Source organism: Falco biarmicus, chromosome 4, assembly GCF_023638135.1.
Source record: "Falco biarmicus isolate bFalBia1 chromosome 4, bFalBia1.pri, whole genome shotgun sequence".
NCBI classification, from domain to species: domain Eukaryota; kingdom Metazoa; phylum Chordata; class Aves; order Falconiformes; family Falconidae; genus Falco; species Falco biarmicus.
In genome coordinates, this window is record NC_079291.1 from 78,932,271 (window position 1) to 78,956,794 (window position 24,524).

At 39.6% G+C, this 24,524-nt stretch overlaps 2 protein-coding genes across 4 annotated transcripts in view; one reads left to right on the forward strand and one right to left on the reverse strand.

Moving 5' to 3' along the window:
* Positions 1-527: 527 nt before the first annotated feature.
* On the reverse strand, positions 528-10,496 carry KNOP1 (lysine rich nucleolar protein 1). 3 transcript variants are annotated; one of them, XM_056334487.1, is made up of 5 exons: positions 10,209-10,494; positions 7,538-8,924; positions 3,920-3,997; positions 3,348-3,425; positions 528-1,113 (listed from the first exon to the last, which is right to left on the reverse strand). In XM_056334487.1, exons 2-5 carry the CDS (start codon positions 8,921-8,923, stop codon positions 802-804), a joined length of 1,854 nt encoding a protein of 617 aa, XP_056190462.1. In that variant the 5' UTR covers position 8,924; positions 10,209-10,494; the 3' UTR covers positions 528-801. The 3 variants fall into 3 exon arrangements, with proteins under 3 accessions (XP_056190462.1, XP_056190463.1, XP_056190464.1); XM_056334488.1 differs by lacking the exon at positions 10,209-10,494 and adding an exon at positions 9,342-9,609; XM_056334489.1 differs by lacking the exon at positions 3,348-3,425 and having other exon boundaries at positions 10,209-10,496.
* The window catches only part of IQCK (IQ motif containing K), a 50,502-nt gene continuing 36,223 nt past the window's right edge, over positions 10,246-24,524 (forward strand). Inside the window, exons 1-6 of the mRNA XM_056334492.1 lie at positions 10,246-10,339; positions 11,540-11,595; positions 13,343-13,481; positions 15,529-15,626; positions 20,724-20,776; positions 20,894-20,971. Of these exons, the coding sequence (XP_056190467.1) occupies positions 10,294-10,339; positions 11,540-11,595; positions 13,343-13,481; positions 15,529-15,626; positions 20,724-20,776; positions 20,894-20,971 (470 nt within the window). The 5' untranslated portion in view covers positions 10,246-10,293. The remainder of the gene's footprint in view (positions 10,340-11,539; positions 11,596-13,342; positions 13,482-15,528; positions 15,627-20,723; positions 20,777-20,893; positions 20,972-24,524) is intronic.

Here is a 24,524-nt window from a genome sequence, read left to right on the forward strand (position 1 = left end):
TATATGCAGGATTACAAGATACTTATGAAGTCGTATCAACTTGATACAGAACCTTTCCAGCCTTTGGTACATAGCTATTTTAAGTACACTGACTTTCCTTACATAATTCTGTATAAAGCACGCATAGGTAACGAAATGATAGTACTGCATGTTATCATGTCCCACTTGAAATTAGCTTTCCCTACTGCAGCTGGACAAAACAACTCTCAACAGCACGTAGATGATTCTTCCTGTTGGACTTGAAAACCATGATCTGGGTAAGTGGGATTAAACTCTGAACCCTCTAGACTGCCGAGTGGCTTACACTAAGCAGCTGTGGCATGGCAGAAATTGCCCTCTGGGGGCAAATGTACTGCTCTAGACCCAGTGTGGAGTTGTTCCAGATTCTGTAAAATGGAAACTCTTACAGCAGACTTACAAATGTCCCAACCATTCCCCTTCCTCGTGCAGGCACTGATTTTTCCCTGTTGTCTTTTGAGCACAGTATAACTTTGGTTTCTTTATTGATGCAAGACCACCATGAGAGATGTTTTCAAATGTTTTACTACTGGTTTTATTAGTGCAAAAATAGCTCAAAGACAGGCAAAAAGCTCTGGTTAGTTATCAGGAGCAAACATACTGTTTAGCTGAAGTGAGGACCCAGCTCCACATAATCTGGGATATGCAGTTAAAAACTTGTACTAAAAATGCCTCATAAATCAGATTTCTTAAACATCTTGTGATTGATTTCAAGTAAAAAGATGTGGAAAGTAAAAAGAAATTTGTGTGTTGAATTTTCATTCCTTTTATTACTTCAGAGTTTTAATCTTCAAATTTTATAGATCTAGATGTGTATTTGTCTATGTATACTTTTTTGTTAGCAGCAGGTTGAAATCCAAGACCAATTCTTCTGTGTTGTTTCAAGTCCATTGCTTTATCAAATTCCATCTTCAGAGCCTGCTGTAACTTCTCCTCCCCTTCCCTGTTCAGAGCCATGTTCGGTTTGTTTGTAGCTGCTGAGAGTTTCTGGACGGGCACTGAACCCTTTTTAAAGCCACCCATCAGCCTGAAAAACTTCTTTTCTTCCTCAGAACTTCGAAAAGCAGCTGTACTCCACTGGCCAAACTTTGTATCCTGTGAAGCAAAACGAAGATTAACACTAAAATTAAGTAATACCAAGAAAGACAATTTCTAGGTGTGTACCATGAGAGCAGAACCTGACAGGGCTGACAGAACTGGGTAGCAGTTTTTCCACAGGTAGTACCTCTCGAAGGAGGTGATAAAAGAACAACATAACCCTGCATGGGTGCATCCTCATTACCATTTCAGTTCATTTAACCTGGAGACAGGGTTTAATGCACTTTCAGAATCTCCTTTCCCTCTGTCTCTAGGAATCTTGGCTTTTCTGCTCTCTCGATAACGTTTACCTAGCTCAAAGAGCCAGGCATTGCACAATCATTTCTCTTATTCTAGGATAATTGTCAAACTTGATCCTTGTTCTCTCTCACTCCATCACTTTGTACAGTTACCTTTTCATTTTCCTATTGCCTAGTCAGGTAGCTGCTGTTTTCAGCAGTGTTTTGTTGTTAGTTTTGGAGACACTGTTCAATCTGGCTTACATGCTCGAAGTAATATTTGCATTCTCATCCCACTAATTACTACTAATACTGCAAGGGTGCAAAACCTGAGGGCATACCCTTATCCAACAGGACTACGTACAGTACTCTTAAAGCCTCCCCTGCCTCTCAGTCTGGTGTACTCTCCTTTCGCTGCATTCTTTAACTAGTGCACTCCTTCAGGATTTTTCTTTTTGCAGATACCGTCTCCTTTCTAAGAATACAGGCACTGTCCAAGTAAAATCAGAATTTGGCCATTTGTGGATAACCCAAGATACATCATATGATTTACAAAGTTTATGAACTTTCAGCTTACCTATGAGCAGCCTTCACTATCTAAGGATCTGTTAGCTCCTAGCTCTAGCTCAGGAGTCAATGCAGTCATTTATAACTATTTTTGCCAGGACTGCTACTCCTGAGGTTTTTCTTTAAAATTGGGGGTGATATTAAATGCAAGAATGTTTCATCATTAATTAGACTGAGCTGGCTACATCAAAAGAAAAAAAAATGTGAATTTAGCGGTGTGTTTATGTAAGCCTGAAATCCTTCCAACTGAACATTTGTGGCTTGCATGGAACAGTCATTCTCCACTAGACAGCCAACATGACACACAGCATACTGCACAGTATTGCAAGCAAGCTGTAGCAGGTTTCTTAAGTTAAAAAACCACAAGGCTGGGGTATCATTCACTATCACAGGCCAGAATACCTGCTACTGAAAGAAAGCTATCCATAATACTTCAGTCTTTTTACCTTGTTCAAAGACAAGGTGCCATATATGCCCAGGTCTGTGACACAGACACATGCACATACACACATAAATACGTGTCCTCCCTTTGGAATGGCAGACATCTGCACAGATGCAAAAATAATCATGGCTTGTCAAACCCTGTAATTTTTTTTAAGTGAATTGCTGGCAGGCACTACATACAGTTTTTGCTGCAGCAGTTCCAGCTCACTCTTTGTGAAGCTGATTAATTAGTTTTCATAGCTTCTATTCTTCTGCATACTACTACACAGAGAGAGATGAGCATCAAAGAACTGAGATCCCCTGCCAAGGATGTAATTTTTCTCAATGACTTCAGAGACTATTAGATAGCTGAGTTCCAGAGCTACTGCAGTCTGCCTCACACTATGTAAAAACCTACAGGAGTTGTTTCTGGCATTTGTTTAAGGTTTATGTCAACTTTCTAGGCATACTGGCAGTCTTGTGAAACAACAAAGACTCCTGAGTTCCTAGCAAAGCTTTCTCTTCTCCTGAATCTTACTACCCCTGCTAAACACTACTGCAACAGCTTCCACTAGCTTACTGTAAACCTGTCAGGAGGCAGGCTGAGTAGGATGCAAAAGCAAAGAATAAAGAATCATTTTTCAAAGAGGTGGAGGAAAGATGTGGAAATTAGGAGAGGAATGACTGTCACACACACACGCTATCATCCCTTTTACCTTTCCACGTGCACCCCTGCTTCTGAATGTTTGCAAAGTCCTCCTGATAACAATTCAGATAGATACAATTCAGTGACTGCTATATCCGTAGCCTAGAATTATTTACATTTCAAAGTAAGCAGAAAATGCTTCTCTAGCGATGTCATGGCTCATTCTCCAGAGGAACCAGAGAAAATGTTGCTTTTGAGGACTGATGATGGGTATTACAGCACTGTACAATGCTATCTGCTGTTGTAGTTCACTGGTTGGCTCCCAGACTCTCCTGGCATGGTACTTCCATCAGATCGAGGTCTAAGTTCATACATACCCATTCCATTTTGGGACTGAAAACCTTAGTTTTGCCAGATTCTCTACCAATTTCTTCTTGCAGAGCCTGCCGTTTCACCTAGCATGCAGAAAAAACCAGCACAAGATGCTATCTTCTGTGTGTTAAATGACAGTTAATTTAATTCACCATGAAAAGATAAGGGAAGAATAAAATAGTTATCTTCAGAAATTTGCAAGGATAATTAAAAAGTTGGATGTGATCCTTTCACACTCTACACAAGAATGTGATTTTTCTAGTGGTATTTTAAATGAACATGTGGCTGTATCAGGTATGTTTAATCTTCTAACTGCAGGTAACAGCTAACTGAAACAGCAACACTGATGAGAGGCGAAGAAACCTGTGTTTAACCTAATAAGGTACTGGAAAGATTTTGACATTGACTAGAGCTGTACATTTTGGACTTAACCCATGGAAGGTAAAGCACATTTTAAGCTCTATTTAGGGACATCTTGGCATAGACGAGCAACAAAGCAGGTTTTTTTGTTACAAATTCTGTGCAAACATTAAATGCTGACTTGCTTTAGATCTTGCACAATTAAGACAAAGCATACCTTGTCTATGCTAACTTCATCACAGTTTCCTTTTTTTTCCTGCACAATAGTTACATCATCCACATCATCCACCTGTACCTGTAAAACAGGAAAAAGCTTGTATGAGTATTTTTATCTATTCTCATTAATTTCAAGGTACACAGCTCTGACTATGAAAGTAGTATAAAACCACTAAGCAATACAGTAGTACTATTCTGGGGCAAGAAGAAATAGTTGGATCTAAGCGGGAAATGCCAGTTAAACCTGTGTATTTCTCTGAAGAGACTTTCTCCCCAAGGAAGAGATCCTTGATTTAACAAAGAGAATAAGGGATTTTTTTTAATTCACACATTAAAATGAACCTGCCAACATCAACATTTGGAGACATGGTAATTTCAAATCAAACCATTTCATGAAAGCTTACATTTATACTTGAAATAAGGGGCAGAAAAAGTTTTTGAAAAAAAAATCTAAAATTGGTAAGATACTGGCCCCTCTGATGGCACAGGACAAGCCTGAGGCATGTTGATCCCACTAGCCACTTAAAAAACCCAAACACAAAAAAACCCAATGAAGAGGCAGCTGCATTGTGCTCCGTCTTCTACAACTACAAAGTAGATGATTGTCCCCAAGGAGTCTCCAGACTAGAAAGAGCACAGGGAAAGGTGTGACACATACACAAAGTGCCTCCAACAATGGCAGCCAACGGGACATTAGTTCCACATTTGAGAGCGAGGACCAGGGAGCTGATGTGAAGCGACAGAGCAGCCAGGGCAGGAATGGCTGGGCCGGATGGCAGGAGGTAAATCAGTGGCAGAATCCCCAAGCGCCCAGATACTAATAACACTTCACAAAGTGCAGCCCTTCAGCAGCTTTTGCTCCCATTGACTGGAGTTCCCAGATCATTGCTCTCAGCCTTTCTTTTCCAAATTTGTAATAAGGGTAAGATTTTTGGGCATCCAGTGTAACAGGATAAGTAATAAGTCAAGGATAGTGGTAAATTAGAGCCATAAGCTTCAGACCAGCCTGGAAAAGATGGCCAAAAGGAAGATCTATTGATATAGCTACCATAATAATCCAAGCATGAAATAGCCAGGGAACACTAAGACACGGAAAAGATTTGTTAACGTACTTCTGTCAGCAGAAGCTGCTGTTACTTTTTTGAGGGTTTACAGTTTCATTTAAAATGATTTACCTCATTTTCCAAAGCTACGCGAGAACACTGTCTGCAATAAGAAGAGCTCATTCCCTTGGATGAAAAGAAAAACAAAACCAAAAAAACCCCACTCCGTTTTACTTTTAGATGGCCTGGAACTGTCTTTTCAGATCTATTAAAACACAAGCAGGAAACCTGTTGTGACAGATTCTGCAAACAGCTGCAACATTGGTTGGGGTTTTTTTGCTGGAAGGTCAAGTGGCAGACACGGAAGGAGGAGGGGTGCACCCCCATGCCTACTAATTCGTAGCTGTTGCTGACCTCCTGAAGGCGATTACCCCCTCTGGAGGTGTGCCAGTCTTCCCCCAACTACATGGAAGGGGAGCACAATCACACGTGGTAGGATTATGCTATCTGTCAGCAAACAACTTCAGAGAAGCACACAACTTGAGTATACTCCTCACTCTGCTCCAGCTGACTGAAATGGCATCCAATGGGAATAGTATCAATCATTGGTATTAAGTGGGTATCACTCCACACCGTCTTAAAAACTTACTCTTCTGCTTGTTGCACAAGCCCAACAGAGGGTTTTTCCAAGGCATGCAGCAGCATGTGACACTGTAGACTAGAAAATGGTTCAGGACTATGGCACAGGTAAATGGAAGACCAACATTATCAGCTATTTATTACAGCAGTGTCTTTTGGCCTGGCAGGAACTAGATTTCTCTAGAGCTGATTTACCCAGACTTCTCAATCTCCAGTATCTGAAGTGCTTTCTATTATTAAAGAACAGAGCTGAATATGGGAAACAAAAGAGACATCACTCTACACCCTCCTCAATTGTTTACAAGGTATTTGCTGTGTTTTCCATTGTAATTGGCCATGCAAGTTTACATGTCATTGTTAAGACTTATCTTGCCTCCGCAGAATGTGAGCAGCTGCAAGAATCCAAATAATGTCTAACAATCTCAAAAGGGCAATGTCAATTTAATCAGAAAATATACTCCAGCAATAAAACCACCTTGTCCTTTGAAAGGTCAAAAGGAGAAACCGAAGTAAAAAGCCCCAAACATCTGCTCACCTAATGACTGATAAGCATACACACTCTCAACACAAACCTTTGTGGAAAAAGCCTGTATCTGGGTCTCCATGAAGGCTGAAGAATCTGCTTATATAAATCTATATTTCATTATTAGCACTAGACACCAGAAAGCTGCCAGGTTTCCACAGAACGTGAAGAAACTGTGTATATGAGTGCATAAAAAAGCAAAGCACACCATGAAGTGTGCTTGAGAGGCAGCTAGCACCATAGCTCACTCCATCCCTGTTCACAAAAATCCTCAATGATGCTTAATAGCTAGTACTCGACTTTTAAACAAGCCAAGCATTCAAAGTTCTTGATAAAAAAAACCCACAACTGGAATGCAGTTTCCCATTACCTATGAAAAAAAAACCCAAGCTCCTAATGACTTGCAATGAGCTGTTTTCAAAGTTGTTTAAGCAGCATCTCACAGCTTAGTGGCTGGGCACGTAGGTACTAACTTTAGGCACTGACATAGCTTTAGAACATAACCCTAATTAAATAAAAAAAGAAGAAAGTTTTTTTAAAAAAAAGTTAAAGCAATAAACCCAGATCTTCATAGTCTTGATTTCTGGGGGAAAAAATCAAAGAAGAAACCTCTTCTTTCATCAGCTCCTTTCCATGTTGGTTTTCACCTCAGAAAAGGCAGTACTGCAAGACTCTGGGATAGGATTTCCTTTAACAGTCAGCCTGGACACAATTCCAGTTACCTTCAGTTATAATTTACATAGTTCATGTCTATCTATTTTGTTGCACAGATGTATTTTTTTAATTAAGAATTTGTTTTTAGGTTGTTCTCTAGTATTTTTCTATCAGAATTTATACATCAGTGCTTTAGGCCTAGCCTACACTTAGGATTCTTAGGATTTTCTCTAAAGTTTTGTCCAAATTAGACAACCAGCTTTGGCTAATCTCCCTCTTGCTTCTAATACTATGCAATTCCAGCACTAATGACAGCAACAGCTTGAGGAAGACTCTAACACACACAGATGCACTCATGCTGCCAGCGTTACCAATCTGCTCAAGTTAAATGACATGGTATTAAAATCCTGTTTTATAGGAGTGTTGCCGCTTTGCTAAGAGCAACTGAAGGAGGGATAGAACATTTATGACTCGGGCTAGTTTTGTGCCAGTACTTGCTGTTAGTTTTAGTATTTACATTCTCAGTTGAAACACTAGATGACTACAGCCAGGAGGCATTAAAAAACCTCCAGTGTTTCGCAGCTATTACCTGCTGAAATCAATAGAGCAGCTGATCCAGCTCCTCAAAACCCTGAGGTGGCCCCTACTGACCTAAATGTAACCTAAGGGTCTGAAGAGGCACAACAGCCTGCAAAATAGGAAACTCTACCTAAAAAGCTTCCAATTCCTTAGCAAAGATACCCTTTTCATTATAACTTACCAATGTCTTATCTCCCATGTCTTCCCTTCGGATCTTTTTTGTATTTGCTTTTGAAACTGGGTCTTCAGTGAAGTCCTGTGGTGGTTCTTTTGTTCTTTTTTTCCTTTTTCTGTCACAGGTCATGTGATTACTATCACATAATACCTTATCTATAACATCCCCTGTAACACATTCAGCTTGCTCTTTGTTCTTTTTGCGCTCCTTCTTCTTTTTATTGTTTTCTAGTAGTGTTATTATTTGGCTTTTAGATGCGCTGTCATTGTTTAAAGAACCTTCTGGGTATGTTGTGTCCTCCTCCTTTTTCTGATTCTTCTTTTTCTTCTTGATGACTTCATTATTACCCTTGATATTCTTCCTGCTTTTTTTTCCAGAAAGCTCTTTTTCCTCAGACTCAGCCTCTTGCTGTGCTTGGAGAGGCTCATCAGGAACTCTGTGACTGTAGTCTTGATAATCTTCACATGTTAAGAAAGACACACATTTACTTCTGTTCTTCGTCCTCTTGGTCTCTTTAATACTTCCAGAATTCTCGGCAGTGTCCTCTTCCTCACTATTTGTCAATGTAATTTCCTGGGAATTCTTTCTTTGCCTTTTTCTGAAGTCACTTAATGCAATGAGGCTCTCGGGAACTCCACAAATGTCCTGATTATCTGCTAGTGGTAAAAAGGAGTTGGACTTACCTTTCTTCCTCTTCTGTCTTCTCACATAAATCTTCCCATCATTCTGGATAACATCTGTTTCATGGGGTTTGCCCATAAAAGCTGTTTGTTGTGAAATGTATTTGCGTTGTTTTTTACAAACTTTTTCAGACTGCTTATGTTCACTGTCCTGGATGTCCTCTAATGACAAAGAAAAAATGCCTTCCTTCTTTTTTTTCTTAGTTACTTTACCATCCAATTCCAAATACAAAGCAGTAATCTTTCTGCTTTTTTTAAAAGTAAATTCATTTTCCTCAGTACCATCTGCATGATGACGTGAAGGCTTCACATCACTACTCTGATTATTCTCCAGTGATAAGCGGGAATGACATTGGACTTTTTTTTTCTTCTTTTTGAGAGTTTTAATTTGTTCCTCTGATTCTTCTTGAGGTTCTGAATCCAGATGGCATTCCATATTCACAAAGCTTTCTGAATGTGCTAATTCAGAGCTAACCTTCTTTTTCATGCCTTTCTTCTTATTGTTCTTCAGTTCTAATTGGTCTAAACATTCATCTTTTAAATTTTCCTTTTTCTTTACCTTTGTTTTTGTCTCAAGCTGGTCATCCTCAGTTTTAATGACAAATTGACTATCTTTCTCAATTTGAATGATCTGGCTCCTGCTACTTTTCAATTTTTTCTTTTTCTGTACAGGTTCCTCATGAACTTCTTTCCTCTTTTTCTGTATAACCATCCTAAAAACCAAAACGAAGATGTTATGAGCACTGCTTCAACAAGATGACCCAAGTCCTAGTCTATTTGGTTTTCCTTTATTCAGAAACCATTCTGTATCTCTTATTGTCCCCAGTGCTTTTTTCCAACTTGACAGTCTGCTTTCTGTGATGGAGGGAACCAAAACCGCATGCAGCACTGCAAGTAACCGTCCACTGGAGTGGTCCAGGGGTTATTCTTTGTCTCGTTCTTTAGTGCTGTCCTAGTTAGTTGGCAACTTTGTATTTGTCTTTTTGACAGCTGCTGAGTGTGACATTTTCACAGAAATATCTACCCTCTAAAAACCTTTCCTAAATGACAAAGCATGTATTTACTGACCTATATGAATAGTTAAGGTGGTCTTCCACATATGCATGACTTTTCATTTATTTAACACTGACCTTCATAGCACTTTATTGCCCAGTTAGCATTACAAGATCCTTTCAAGGCACCTTAGTCATCACCTTGACTTTGCTTCAGTTTCTGATTTTTTGTCCTTGCTGTTTCCTTTCTTGGGACATTTACGCCTATGGACAGGTTACAGCAGAGAAGCCTTTGGTACCCATCTGGTGGCACTCCCTGCCTTTGCTGAGAAACTTTATTACTACTTGGTTTCTCATTTATTAAATCAGTAACTTAGTAGTTAAGGTGGAGGCTGAGGGAGCTGGGCCTGTTCAGCCCGGAGCAGAGAAGGCTGAGGGGAGCTTCTCAAGGTCTGCAAATGCCTTAAGGGCGAGTGCCCGGGGCCGGGCTCTTTTCAGTGGTGCCCAGCGGCAGGACAAGGGCAACGGGCACAAGGTGCGGCACTGGAAGCTCCACCTGAACACGAGGCAGAACTCCTTTCCCTGGAGGGTGCCGGAGCACGGGCACAGGCTGCCCGCAGAGGCTGCGCTGTCTCCTCCTCTGGAGACGTTCAGAACCCGCCTGGATGTGGCTCTGTGTGACCTGCCCCAGGCGACCCTGCTGTGGCGGGGGCTGGGCTGGATGATCCCCAGAGGTCCCTTCCACCCCCGACCTCCCGTGAGCCTGTGGACCAACCCACGGGGCGTCCCTGGGCGCCTCTCGCCCCGCACCCTGCCGAAACCCTGCCCGAAGCCCGCACGCGCTCGCGCAGGTCCCCGCCCGCGGCGCCCGCTCCGCGCTGAGGGGCCCGGGGCAGCCCCGCGCCCGCCGCACCCCCAGCGCCCCGCGGCGCCAGGCCCGGCGGGGCCCGCCCCGCTTGCAGCCCCCGGACAGCGCGGCTCCCCGCCGGGCCCGCCGCCGCTTACCTGCCGCGGCCACGTGCAGCGCCCGCCGCCCCGGAACAGGAACCGCGGGGACCGGCGGGCGGTTGCCGCGGTAACGCGGCGCGACATGGCGGCGGGCGGTGCCCCCGGCCTCTGGGAGCGGGTGTGCGCAGGTGAGAGCGCCTCGCCGCCGCGGGCAGGGGGCGGCCCGGCCCCGCTCGGCACCCCAGGGGGGCGGGGGGCGCCGTGCCTCGCCGCCTCGGGCAGGCGGGTGTGCGGGCCCCGCCTCGCTGCTGCCTGAGCCTGGGTTCCCGCCAGTTCCCCTCAGCGCTGCGGGGCCGGGCGGGGAGCGCGGCGGCTGCTTCCGCCTCGCCGTTGCGGGCCAGCCCCGAGGCATTCCCGCTCCCCAGCGCTGCGTGACACTGTTGTCCCCCCTCCTCTGGGAGAAGCGCCCCTCTGCGCGGGGCCTTGCCCCTCAACCCCCGCAGCGGTGATGCCAGCGCCGTGGGTGCGGGGCTCGCGTTGTCAGAGCCCATTGCTGACAGGAAAAGTCTTGGGCTTCTCCCAGATCCTGAGGAGAGCGGGCTGGTGGGAAGCTGGGAGAGCGGCACCGTGCTTCTGAGGGGCCAAACGGGGCTCTCTTCGTTTAGGACTTGATAATGCCTTAAAGGAGGTATTTTGTGTTAAAACAGCCATTGTAAATGCAGGAATAAAGTTGCTTATTCGAATAGAACTCAGCTGAGGCATCTGTCGCACACGTGGAATCAGCAGTGCTGGTGAATCTCCTAATTGCAATGGTAGAACAGTAAACTTGCTGGGTTTGGCTGTGAGAGTTCTCTGTATTGTGTAATCTTATCTGTAAAGTTTTTTCATTGTCCCGCTCCATTATTTTTCTTACTCTGATTCACTCAGTAATCTGTGTGGATCATGTACTGCTTTTGCTCTTTTTTTAGTTATTTTGAAAGGGGAGCCAGTAATACTTGGCAATGGCCTGAGGATTTAAATGCTTATAGAGGAATCCAAGTTGAAAGGCACCATTATATACTAGTAAAAAGAACGGTTAGTTCCATGCAAGCGCCTGTGCTTTACTTACATTAAAATGTTTTAAATTATTATTTTGGTTAAAAATCTTTTTCCCAATAAAGGGTTCTTTCGTCACTGAGAGCCTCGGTCTAAATTCAAGCCAAGCCAAGCGGCTTTAAAGTTCTTACTTGTTTTAAAACGTTAGGTTTCATGTTAAATATTTGTTGTATACAAATTTTTATTGTTTCAAGCCAGAATAAATATCTTTAGAAATTAATGTTTGTTTAGGAAGAAAATAAATATGTTTTTTAAGTCTTCTGGATAAATGTTATATTTCCTTTTACTTTTAGAGTATGAAGCAGAACAGCCTCAATTTCCAGATGTTCCTGAATCAAAAAAAGGATCTGTGAGTATAGCTCGAGTGAAAAATCTGCCTAGGGCTGGTTTTAAAAGATTTTAAATAACTAAATGGGCAAATTAGGTACCCACAGAGTAGGCTCATTCTCAAAATGAAAACAAAACTGTATTTTGCAAACAACTGTGAACCAACAAAAGTAATATTCCAAGTCATTGCTTTTATTTAAAGCAACTTCAATAGCACTATCCTAAAATTAGATTACCAGCTGTGTTTCCCTTGTACATCTTTCTGTCTTTTTGCTGTGACTATCTGCTTCACAGCAGGACTCAGAAGTATGCAAGGATCTCTTTTGAGTGGTGGCAGAGGCAGACTGAGTACTGAAATATGCAGGAGAGGGGAGCAAGTGCAGTGAAGGAGTTATGCCCCAGTTTCACATATGTGATAGGCCACTTAGATGTGGACATTGAAATTAGTGGAATTAAACCTGATCAGAGTTGTTTGAAGTCTAATTCTGACCAAATAAATTCAGTCTAGGAAGACTTGTTTCGCAGACATAAAAACTTAAGAAAGACAAACCACTTTAAACCTTTGTCCCCAGCAGTTCTAGGAGCAGCAAAGTTAATTCTTTTGAGCATCACATACAGATTTAACTTTCATTTAAATTACGCTTTTTTGTAGATGTTTTAGTATTATTTTATTATTATATTTAGGTTACTTTGATATTTTAAAACTATTTTAAGATGTTGTAGTTTAAATTGTCTGACAGTTGACCTGTCTGTTTCCCCAAACTAATCTGGCTTCGTTACAGGCTATTGGTGAATTTCAATAGTGAACTCTGCTTGTGGCATTAGTCTGGGCATGATATATTGATATATTTGAGCATTGAAATGAAATAATATACATTTTTATGTTGATGCACATTAAAAAAGTTTCCAAAAGGATCATTTTTTGAATTTTGCAGATTATTAAAAAGGAGTCTCTGCTGTCGTGCTGACATGCAGTGTATTGTAGGTGTAGCGGCCTGATCCCACCACCTGCTTTTCAGTAGCTCATAAATCCAATTGAACTTTAAAGTGAAACTGTTTAGGTGACATAGTTTTCATAACATGTTCTCATAGCAAACTGTAATGTGGTGCATTCTAGGGGATAAAAGGATGTAGCTGCCTTTCTATAACAGGTGTAGCTCATTGTCTGTTAAGAGTATTCTGCTGGCTCATTGTAACTGTCTCTGCACTCCTAAAAACCATATGTAAAATTGTGGCCCCTTTTTTTTCATGGTATCCATAATTGTTTCTGTACTATTGGATTTGCATCTGCTCTGAATTTGTCTGTTTGTGCTTTGTTTAGAAGGAAAATTTCTTTTTCTTAGAAGGTGAGTATCAGAACTTCTGAACACTACAGAAACATATATTTAAGCTTCTGAGTGGAAAATACTTATTCAGAAAACCTTGTCAATTTTTATTTTCAAAGAATTACTATTTCTTGCAATAGATTTAAGTATTTTAAAGTACTTAAAATATTTTTTTTAAATTGTGATATCTCACCAGATGGTCTTTAAGAGCAGTCATGTACCTGCTGTTAGGTTTGTGTATTTTTATTGTGCTGGAAACAGCAGAATTTTTTAAAATGTAAATTTTTTCTTGTGAAGTACTTGGAAAATACTGAAATAATTTACTATTTCCATTATAATTCCATAATTTTTCAACTGACCTTATAATTTTCCCTGTTGAATTGGCTTCTATATTTTTTTACAGTCTGATGGGGTATTTATATAGGTTACATTTATCTTGAACAGGTGTCTTTGGAAGCAGGAATATTGGAGCCATTACATATGGAACAATTTTATTCAGCCCCTGCAGCTGATAATGTTGTCCAACAGTTGCTTCCCGTACCCGAGGCAGCCCCCTTTGCAGAACCACCTCATCCAAAAACGTGTAAGTAGGAGTATATTATCTTGAACCCTGCTGTGATTATTTTTATTGCATTGGACAGGGTTTGTAATTGGTTGAATTTAAAGTGTTAACAGCTGCAACACCTTTTCTTAAGTGGAATTTGCAGGAATTCCCCTGGTCTGTAAATGGAGCTAGCATGGCCACTTGGTCAATGGCAGAAAACTCAAATGGTACATTACAAATCGCTGGCATTGTCTAGCTCAGGGGTCCTCAAACTACGGCCTGTGGGCTGGATATGGCCCCCCCAGGGTCCTCAATCAATCCGGCCCCCGATATTTACAGAACCTCCTCTGCCAGGGGTTGGAGGGGGAAACCAAGCAGCCGCAGATGATTTCCTGCCACTTAATCCGCGTGCCGGCCCGGGTTTAAAAAGTTTGAGGACCCCTGGTCTGGCTGTTAAGGTAGTTCTGTTTTCTTCTGAATAAGTGACTTTTTATTTAGCCACTTAAATCAGAGAAAGGCAGGCATTTCTTCCTCTAATTTAATAATGCAAAACTAGGATCAAGAGTCTAAATAGACAATTGAGTTTGAAAACTGCTTTCAAAATATTATTTTTGCCTGTCTGGTTACAAATTAGAATGGAAAAAGCTCTAAAGTTTTGTTCTTCCATTCTTATCTATTTCTATACTTTATAAAAATTACCAAGTAGCAATGTATTTTTATTATGCATTTTAGCCCTCCTTTTTTTCTTATATTCTCTTCCACTCATTCCTGCTCATTAGGAATTCCTGTTGCTAGTCAGAAGTAGTGTTACCCTTGGCTTTTATATGTATAGTGTCCTTCCAGTTATGAACATTTTCTGGCAGTATGTGAACCATTAAAGGTATAAAGCAGAGAATAAATTCAGTGTTTCAGCTGTGTTGCCAGAAGAGAACACTTCTGTGACTTAATCTTTACTGACCACACCAAAACATGAATATGTAATGAATGGCAGGCAGTCTGGCTTTAAATCAAGCACAGCACTTCAGCTGATAAGGCACACCTGCTTATCTGGGATCCTAACAGGTTTGATTTTGTTTTGTTCACCTTGCTGAGGGAAATGCTCTTAGGGCTTTGTACAGGGTCATGCTCCCTGTTTCCTCTGGCCCAGTGAATGTGAGTTCCTCCATGTGCTGTGTCTTCATCAGGAGGTGTAGAAGGCTCCTCCGCTTCACCCGGTTTATAAGCTGATGGTGAAAGGTCCCATTAGGGAAGATGGAGATGTGGAGAAAAGCTGAGAAGGAAAGAGCTTGAGTCTCTCAGTTCAGCAAGCATGTAGCCATTAGGCTATATGTAGAGCATGGGCAATAGCACTGCTGGTTTTTGGTGATGCTGACTGCAGCTGCTTTCTTCTACATGAAACTCGGTGATGCCTATGTATGTGAGCACATGTATGAGTATGGTAGGTGCACCTCATGTAAGGGCAGTGCAGTCAAATGTAAGAGAGAGATGCCAACCCAGACAGCCCTCTCAAGGTGGAAAAATTGGGTATATGGAGCCACATTCAAATTTCTGAACCACCTGGCAAGTAGGAAGTAATTATGAGAAAGAAATCACAGCACCACTGAAATAAAACCTTTGGGTTTTCCTCTGCCTAGAAATTTATGACCAGCTGTGTTACTGCAGATTGTAAAGGGCATGAGGATAGCTACCAAAAGTGGTCTAGCTGTAATAGCACTGAGTTCAGCGCTGGCTAATTTACTTTTCTTTCTGTCAGGGTAAATTAGTCCACATTGCTTCTCATTTCCATGGTTAAACTGCTTCTGGTGTCTGAGTTTACTCATTTAAAACTAAGTCTGACATTTGTGAGGTGTACTGTAGTTTGCAGTGTTGATGTACATTTAGTTTGAAATTTACTCAAGTTTATGTTGTCTTGACTGAAGAGAAGCAAAGGCAGGTCTGTGGCTGTATCTGAACCGAGTGAATCTGTTTAGTTCAAGCTGTGACGGTATCGGTAAAATGACTGATACTTAGTTTGCAATATCTAATATTTGTATTTTTGTGAAACTAAGTGCTTACCTGTAAGTGAAGGCTGTACTGTTTTACTCAGGTTCTCCTCAAGAATACTTAGAGTATTACATATTTCCAGTACTCTTACCCGGAATTGCTGAACTTCTGCATCGAGCAAAGAAGGAAAAGTGTTTTGAGGTTAGTTTTTAGTTTTCAGTTCAAATCATTGGCAGGAAATTAGAGCCTTTTATTTCACAGGCAGTATTTCTTTATTTGGTCTTTTGCATGAAAACCAGCCACAGTATCATGAAATAATGTATCATGAGTTGTTTTGGATCTGGTCTTTAATGTTGTTTTCTCCAGTAATTCGGAACAGATTGTATACTACACACACTTGACCATTATGACAATCTCTAACTCACAACAAACCCTCCTTAAGTATCTAGCCTAAATAGTGTTTTATTTTAGAGAAACAGACTTTCAAATCCAAATCTGTACATTCAATAACAGTAAGTTATTACAAGTTTTGCTCGGTCTTAACAAGATTTGTGTGTGTCTATAAACTGATTGATTTGTAGATGTATTTATAGTCTGTCATTAATACAGGTGAAATAGGAAAGTGGTTTGTTTACATGTCATTATAGCTTGACATCTCTGTACATCATTCTTGCCATCACATTTACATTACCTAGCCAAGAACAGATTGAACATATATATTATTCATCATGCTTTTAATGAAATCTATATTGATTATTTTTTTTTAAAGGAAGTGCGTATCCTTTAACAGGAAAAAGACATGTCTTACAGCTGGCTTAAAATACTGTCCTTGATAGATGTGACATATTTCTAAAAGCAATAAACCAGCACTTAATACAAAAATATGAAAATTCTTAGAAATATTTCAGTTTCAAACTCAGGACAAACCTAAGGTTACTTTGTCTATTTTAATCTTGGAAATTTTGCAGAGCTAAAGTGGTATATAGATTAGGAAGTATCTGTTCTGGAAATGGGCTTTGTATGGGTCTGTGTGTTGCTTTTTAGTAAAGTGATAAAAATCCATTCCTAATATGCATATAAACTTAATAAAAATGAGCACATCTTATCAAAAAGACAGTGAGTGATTCTCATTGTTATATGAAGAGATGTTCTGCTATTGGGAAACCAAGTTTAGGAAAGCAAGCTTATGTCAGGTGTTCATTTTCCAGTGACATCATGTCTTCCTCCTTTTGAACAATAACCAGTAAAACAATGCGTGCTGTAAAACTGAATATTTGCGTTCTTTTCCCTTACTGTCCAGGTGCTTGTACTTGGACATTGTTTCCTTATCTGACTTAAATACGTAACTCCTGATTATACTTTTGTTTCATAAGAAATGTGTTGATCCATATGGATTTGGAGAAAAAAACCCATGCTATAATTTGTATTAAAATGGTTAGTGCAATAGCTAGAACTGATTTTTAGGGTCAAATTAGAGCCTTTAGAAACCCAGAGAAAGTTAGGGACAGGGAGAAAAAATCTTGTGATAAACACACCAGAAGATAGTTTCAAAACATAGGAGAACAAAGAGTAGAAGTATTCATGGAATTCATGACAAAACAGGAAAGGAACATGATTAATTGTGATTAAGCTAACTAAAGTAATGAAGGATGAGAACAGAATACTGGGGTTGAATTTTGGATAGACGTGAGTCATTAAAGGCTGTAAAGGGCAGCTGTATAGAATAAACCAGTGGAAGATAAATGGAAGAAGTACTGGAAGGAAGGGAGAAATAACTGAACTGACTGCAGTTGACATTGAATGAGCCTGGTAGAAGAGGGAGGGAATTGTAAGGGAGAATGAAGAGTGGGTTTTTGATGAGAGGGACTAAAGGTTTTCATGTTTTGAAGGAGAATGAAGATGAATGGGAAGAGAATAAAAAATTTAAGTAGGAGAGTTGTTTAGCAATTTAAATTGTGGTAAGGGAGATCAGATCATGGGACCAACAGAGGAATTGAAGGAAGAGATCAGAAAAGATGCATCCATGTCTGGAAAGGAAGAATTGTAGAATCAGATGGGAAAGTCAGGAAAAGGAGATGTTCATGCTGAAAGTAGTCATTTGTGTAGGAAGGAATTCTGCAAGATCTTACTCAGAAGGTGGTATAGAAACATAACAACTTAAACATTTCCTTTAAAGTAGGTTCTCTTGCATTACGTAGAACATATGAAAAATTGGAAAAGCAGAAACCTAGAAAAAACACCAGCTGCTAGATACATTTGCAGACTTCAAACTGACATAAATATGAGAATGGTCTGCAGAACCTTCATTTTTAAATCAGAGATGAAAGAAACCTATTAGATTGCCCAGTGTATTCCCTTGCTGATTTTTTTTCCCCTTCTTCCTTAAGTTCTCCTGTGCTTTATTCTGTCTGCTACTGAATGTCTCCAGGGGGAAGATGATTTGCTTAAATCTTTTCTCTCATGAGAACTGACTAATGCATTCATTTTTCAGCATCAAAATTGAACAATGTTTAGGTGTTTGTTATTAGCATAACTCTGATTTTTCTTTCTGGTTCGCAATCACAGAAAGAGGATGTTGTATCAGATTCAGTAATGGATTATATTATATTTAAAAGTATGATAGTTCAAGGAAAGTGAATGGAAGAACGTTTCCTAATGACTTTGCTATCTCCTGATCACCAGTATTTTTGCATGATTATTGCCAAGCACATCTTACTTAAACTGAAAAATTGAAAATGAATTCTGAATATAAATAGTTTATAAACACATCTGCAGGTTAACAATGCACATTGTGCAGGTATTTCCTGTGTTTATCCTGATTCATGTAACATAGGATGAACGTGTCAAAGGCAGGTCAACTTATGTCATTTTTTCCCTTCTGTAAATGTTGACTGCTGTGCAACTAATGTTTTAATTCACTAGCAAAGTGGACTGTTTCCTGGCAAAAAAACCCCAAAAAACCAAAACCCTCAGCTTGACCAAATTCCTCCCTGGTAAGTTCACTGGATCTAGCAAGGATAAACCAAGAAGAATTTTATTTCTTTGGTGATGACTGTTTTGACAACACTGTTCTGATTGTTTTTTCCTGTTGCAAAGGAAAAGCAGTTTACTTAAAACAGATTAAATTACTACTTCTTGATTAAATTGAATTTTTCTGTCAAAGTATAGAAATTATTCTCTGAAACAATTCACTAAGTAATGGGACCCAGTTTCATACTGTGATTGAGAATAGCTGTACAACAATGATCAGACTCTGCTATCTGTTTTCAGTTTCTGTTCAAGTCAAAATTTGTCCACTTAACATCTAAAATGACCTGTAGGTAGCTCTCCAATGAAGGTGTTGGTCTCTTAAAGCTTAGATGTTTGGCTTCTTGGAGCAGTATCTGGCATTAGCATGACAATGTGAAAATTCCTTAAGGAGATGTATTTCTTTGCAGCGAAGCACTCTAATGGAGTGCTACGTGAACCCCAAAGCTTCTGTCGTCATGAAACAGATCATAAAGGCACATGGGGTTCAGGACTGATAATTGTTTTGTGATGTTTTCTTTTTTCCTGTTCTTCTGCTTTTCTGTTTTTTAAAAGAAGCTCTCTTTCTGTGGGAAAAGACTGTATGTCTGCCAAGGTTAAGAGTCACTTAGAAAGGTAAAAGGTTTCACTGGTATCGTCTAGGCATCCCAAGCAGTCTAGCTCTAAACTTCACATTTGACATCCCCTAGCTACATGACTACCCTGTACTCTTCACTGTGCAGTCAGCACCTCACACAGTGTTCCTCTTCCACTTCACCTGTGGCTGAAGTAGTACACTGACTGCCAAATTATGCCATGTAGAGCATTTTTTTCTGCCTGTCTGTTCATGTACCCCAGTTCTTTTTGCATCATATTCTTGTAACACAGGGAGAAATGCAGATGGTGAGGATAATGCATAGAATAAAACCATTCATCGTGCGTTGAATTTCCAGTTACATGTGTATTGTATTTTTCTTAGCAAGTGGTAGTAGTACCTTCATTTCTTACATTTCATTCAAGATTCTAGCCTCTTTCATGACGTTTAGCTGTTTTACAAATGTGTTTGACCCATGTGAATTGTCTTCCTTAAAAAGTAGTAATTGCAGTTGAATCTCCTGTTTCAGGGTAAATATTACCTTCTGGCTGGGAACTAGGCTGTTAGCTAGATGGCTGCTAATCGGTGTTTCTGTTCTGCAGAGGCTTAATGTCTTTTAGCGTTCTGGCTGTCTACATCTATAACATATCATGTAAGAGGGGTTCAGAAGGTGCTAGTCAAGCTCTTCTGTTATTCTGACCAGAAGTCTATGTTATATTCTCCATATCATGGTTACTCTGGTTTATGATAAGCAGAGTAAGCACCTGAACTCATGTATACATTCAGTCTGTAAAGATGGAATGTGGAGAGGAAATCTCTAAGAAAAGGAAGGCCCTGATCAATTCTGTATTGACCAAAATTCAGGCTTTGAATTTTGAACTCAAGACTTATTTTACAGCATACAGTGCCATTCAGCTAAACAGGTACTGACTGCATGAGTCACCAAGGGTAACCCACTGCAAAGCATTTTGCAGAATTTTCTTTGGTGGCAGTAAAGTCTTACATTTTTATTTTTTTTTCAGAGCAAAGCACAAATGTTTTGCTCTGAAGCTCCCCATTTTTAATTTTCTACTGGATTCTCTCTAACATCCATGGTATCCATGGTTGTGGATATACATATGCCTTGTTTCTGCCTTCCTTTCCAGAGTACCCAACAGACGGTTTTGTCTGAGCAGCCATACAATACTCTGCTCTGTGTGTGTCTCGGGTATTCACAATGCCTTCAAGCTGGTTCCGTACGCAGGAGGAAACAATATTCCATCCATGTTCCTTCTGTGCCTTGGAAGCAGTGAGGTATTTTAAGTATGGTAGTATGGTAATAGTACTTTGAACAAAATGGCAAGTAATTTTCAACATATTTTCATATATGAGTCCTGTTAATTTCTTTGCAATGAGATTGCCACTTAAAACACCCTTCAGAGGTATTTGTTATAGCTATACTGCAGCAAATACCAAGATAGTATATGTAGCATTTTCTCACTCAGTTTTTGACTTGACTTGAAAGCATTCCACAAAATTTCTAAAATTTTGGCTGAGCTACTGACTGTTGGCAGTAGCAATATTAAAGTAGACAGAGTAATGTACTCTATATTTTATTTAATAAAAGCAGTCAATTTAGCTTCTGTTCCCCTCCAGTAGTAAAAACATGTGTCCAATCCAAAGATAATAAATAATCTGAAACTATCTTCTATCTTTAGAGAAAAAGGACCAAATTTATTGCCTGTGATTTCCTAACTGAGTGGTTATACAAGTAAGTTAATCGTGGCTTTTTTACTTTTAATTACACTTAATGGTTCAAAGGCATTAATTTGCAAATAGCTGAAATTTAAATTAATATGAGTTGTTTTCTTTCTCTTTTTGTTATCAGCAAGAACCCAAAGAGGAAAGATGAGTCATTCACAGATTTCTTCTCCATTCCTTTTGTTAACGACTGGCTAAAGGATCAGTAAGTTATTGCAGTAACCTTTTCTCCTTTTATTCTTTTTCCCTTGCTATTCCAAAAAAGTAATGGAGCTTTGAAGCGTTGCAACTGTGCCCTCTAAATGCCCTTTACTGTGTGCAGCAAAGAACTGTATGATGCTTTCTAACTTGATACTGTATTGGTTACAAGGTATTTTGTACAAGGACTGTTCACAGAGCTACTAGTTTAGAATTCCTAAACATTTTAACTGTAGAATGCAAGGGCATTCAAATAGTCTGGTGATATTATGAATATCTTTGTACTACGGAGCAAAGCAGTGTTTTCAGTACTGCTTCCTACTATGGAAATCTTTGAGGATATATAGTCTAGAAATTCTTCCTCTAACTGTAAGCAGCTGTTTTAAAAATACCTGTAATAATCCTTGGTGTTAGGATGCATTTCTGCAGACATTTATGACTTTGCATTTGAGAAATGAACATTTGTTTTGGCAGCTTCAATCATGTATTCCTCGTTATTCCTGTAGAACCAAGCTACACAGTAGTTTTGAAAGAAATGTTACTGTCCTCGAGAATGCATTTTGTTTTAAAACGTAGCTGATGTATGAGAAAAGAAGAGTAAAATCATAGTCCACAGTGAGAGAATAAGAAAATTACAGAGGTCAGATTTTAAAGAAAAAATTCCATTTGCAAACTTAAATAGAGGCTAGATTGGTAGTTGGTGAAAACTTAGAGATATTAGTATCTTTGGAGATGTATTTACTTCATTACGCTATATAAATGGAAATTGAGCTTTCTTGAAGTCTTGTCCTGTGAAACTTGGAACGTTGAGTCACTGATCCAGCAAGGGGAAAGCTCCTTGACATTCACAGGTCTTTGGAGACAAGCTGATAATTGTGGAATGAGCAGTTAACTTCGACTGTCTTAGAGGTACTCATGTGATCATAGTTGTGTAGGAAGTTTCTGCGGTAAGAGATGGACATTCTGGAGAGTAACCCATTGCATCCCAACTCCGATACCTTCTGGTACCTGCTACTGCATCATACTGTCCAGCCACTGTTCAAACCTACCACTGGTAGGACATTTATAATGGTTTCCCTCTGTAGCTTTCTAGGTCTTGTCAACAAGATTCCCATTAAAGGCGGTGAATTTTGTAGTTTGGAAACTTCATGAACTGTGGTGAGGTTGTCATACTCATTTCTTAAGCATGCTGAAGAGCTCTTGGGTAGTAAGGCAGTTTTGATACCACTGAATTGTGAGGATGGATATTTGTACCTAATGTAAATATCTACGATCACAGTTTAACAAACATTTCTTTTGGAAGTAAAGCTGACCTAAATGGTTCCCTGCTCTCTCCTGTTCTTCACCGCAACCTGCCTGGAGGCAACCTATCACCCTGTCTGGTAGGATGCTTGGTTATCCTGATCAGGGACCTACTCAGAGCTAGAAATCTCTCTGCCAAAATCTGTGCGGGTGGTTTGTATGGCTATTTAAAGTATAGATAATTTCTCCGATCTGGTTCACCTGGAAGCCTGACAAACTTTTGTATTGGCAGAAAAGAAGGATTAAAATGAAGGGTTCAGGGCAAGGTGAATAGAACAAATGAGCTGCTAAGATACAGAGGTGGTGGCAGGAACTGCTTGAGTCAGCTGTGCCAGCAAGAGAAATACATGGTGGAATCACAGCCTGAATGACTCATAGCTTCTGTTAGTACTTGTGCTCCTAAATAACGTAGTGACAGCTCCACAAGGACACTGAAGTGTCAAAGTCCTACGGAAACCGGTACACATTTACTCTTAAATCTGCTAAACAAGTAGACCTCTAAAATAGTAATTAAACCCCAGCTTTTTGTGAACTTATCTTAAAATTACAGATTTCTTAATGACTATTGCTTATGAAATTTAATGAACTTCATGAACTTTCTTAATGAAAATTGCTTATTAGAGCAAAATGACAGATTACAATATTAAATAAGAATAAAAATGAGATAATTTATTTTTATGTCCTGGATATGTCATGAATAGTTTATTATCTATCCTTCCAGATATCACATTTAAAATGTAATTGATTCTATGCTTTTTATTGCCATTTCCATTTTTATTTATAAAGGAGTTTTCATTTTTTAACAGGATTTATGAATATCTAAGTGACAATATGCTAAAAAGTGCTGGTCAGATTTTGAGGGGAAGCATCCTTATCCCAACTGTTTAGATGGTATAGTAAAGAAAAAGAAGTTAAAAGTGTTGCTGCAAATTTAAGGGGTAAACTCTTGTGTTGCTTTTTCAGTTACTTGTCTAAATTTGAAAAGCATTCTGAAAAGTCTGTTAAACAGGAATACATTTCTATATTGTGTTACGATAGTGTTTATCAGTGCAAAGTGGTCTTCATGCTTATAAAAAAAATAAACCCAGAGGGATAAATTTTTGTTCTGTCAGAGATCCAGCTTTTTTTAATGTATTCCATGCTTCTGTATGACTACTTTGGCTCTCCTCCAGTGCCTCCAGTTTTTACTTTGAAGCTCTTTTTTTTTTTTTTTTTTTTTTTTTTTAAGAATAGTCAAAGCCACAGTCTTATGAGCCTCACTCTGTATGATGTATTTCTAAATGAGATCTTGCAGCCTACTTTTCCTTTACAAGGAGACCCAAATGGTGCATCACTTTCCAGAATTTTAAATGCATGCATTGTACCTTTAAAAGCTGATTACTGTAGGTGAAGGAGCTTGTAAAATTTAAATTTGTTTTCAGCCTTAGTATTTACAGTAATTGCCATGACATCAGTAAATAAAAGCCTCGGTTAGCTACCTTGTCTTCTGCTGGGTTCTGTATGTTACCAGTAGCACTGACAAAATATTATATCTCTTGGTAATCCTTGATTCCTGAAACAGATTTCAAAAGCAGTAGAAGGAGCAGCCTCAACACTGACTGGTAATCTACATTTCATGTCCAGGGGAACGTTTTCCTAAAGGACAGCTGTACCTTTCAAAGGACAAGAAACTGGAGTTTTAAAAAGAAACTAACAAAAGTTTTTGGAGACTTCCTAAAATACATACCAATGTCCCTATCTTTACATTCAGGACTGCTGATATATCCAAGTAAAGTAGATAGAATTAGAACCTTGAATGTTTTGTACTCCTATAAATATGCTAATGAGCAGCACAGTTGCCTTTTGTCAGCATTTTCCAGTGGTGTTTCTGGTTGAATAGCAGTGAAGCTCATTCGCAAGTAACCAAGCTCTATGTACTGAATCAGGGACAGGGAAAGAGTGTGATCTGTGTATATGCCCTGATTCCCCTGAAATTTTAGTTTTCTGGCATAGATAGGCTGAGTTTTTATTCTGAGTATCATGGAAGTATCATACCCAACCTTCTTTAGCATATTAATGAAAGAAATATTAAGAAAACCATAAAAAATAGTTCCACTGCTTTGAAAAATACTGATATCATAAAAGTCTACTGTCACGTGAATTTAATAATATGACAGTATTGTTCAGGTTCACCTTCAACCCTTACATTCAGTGAAGGAGAATGGTATATGGATCTTGGTTAGGAATAAGCATAAGTATTTCCCTGGCTGTTCAAGATC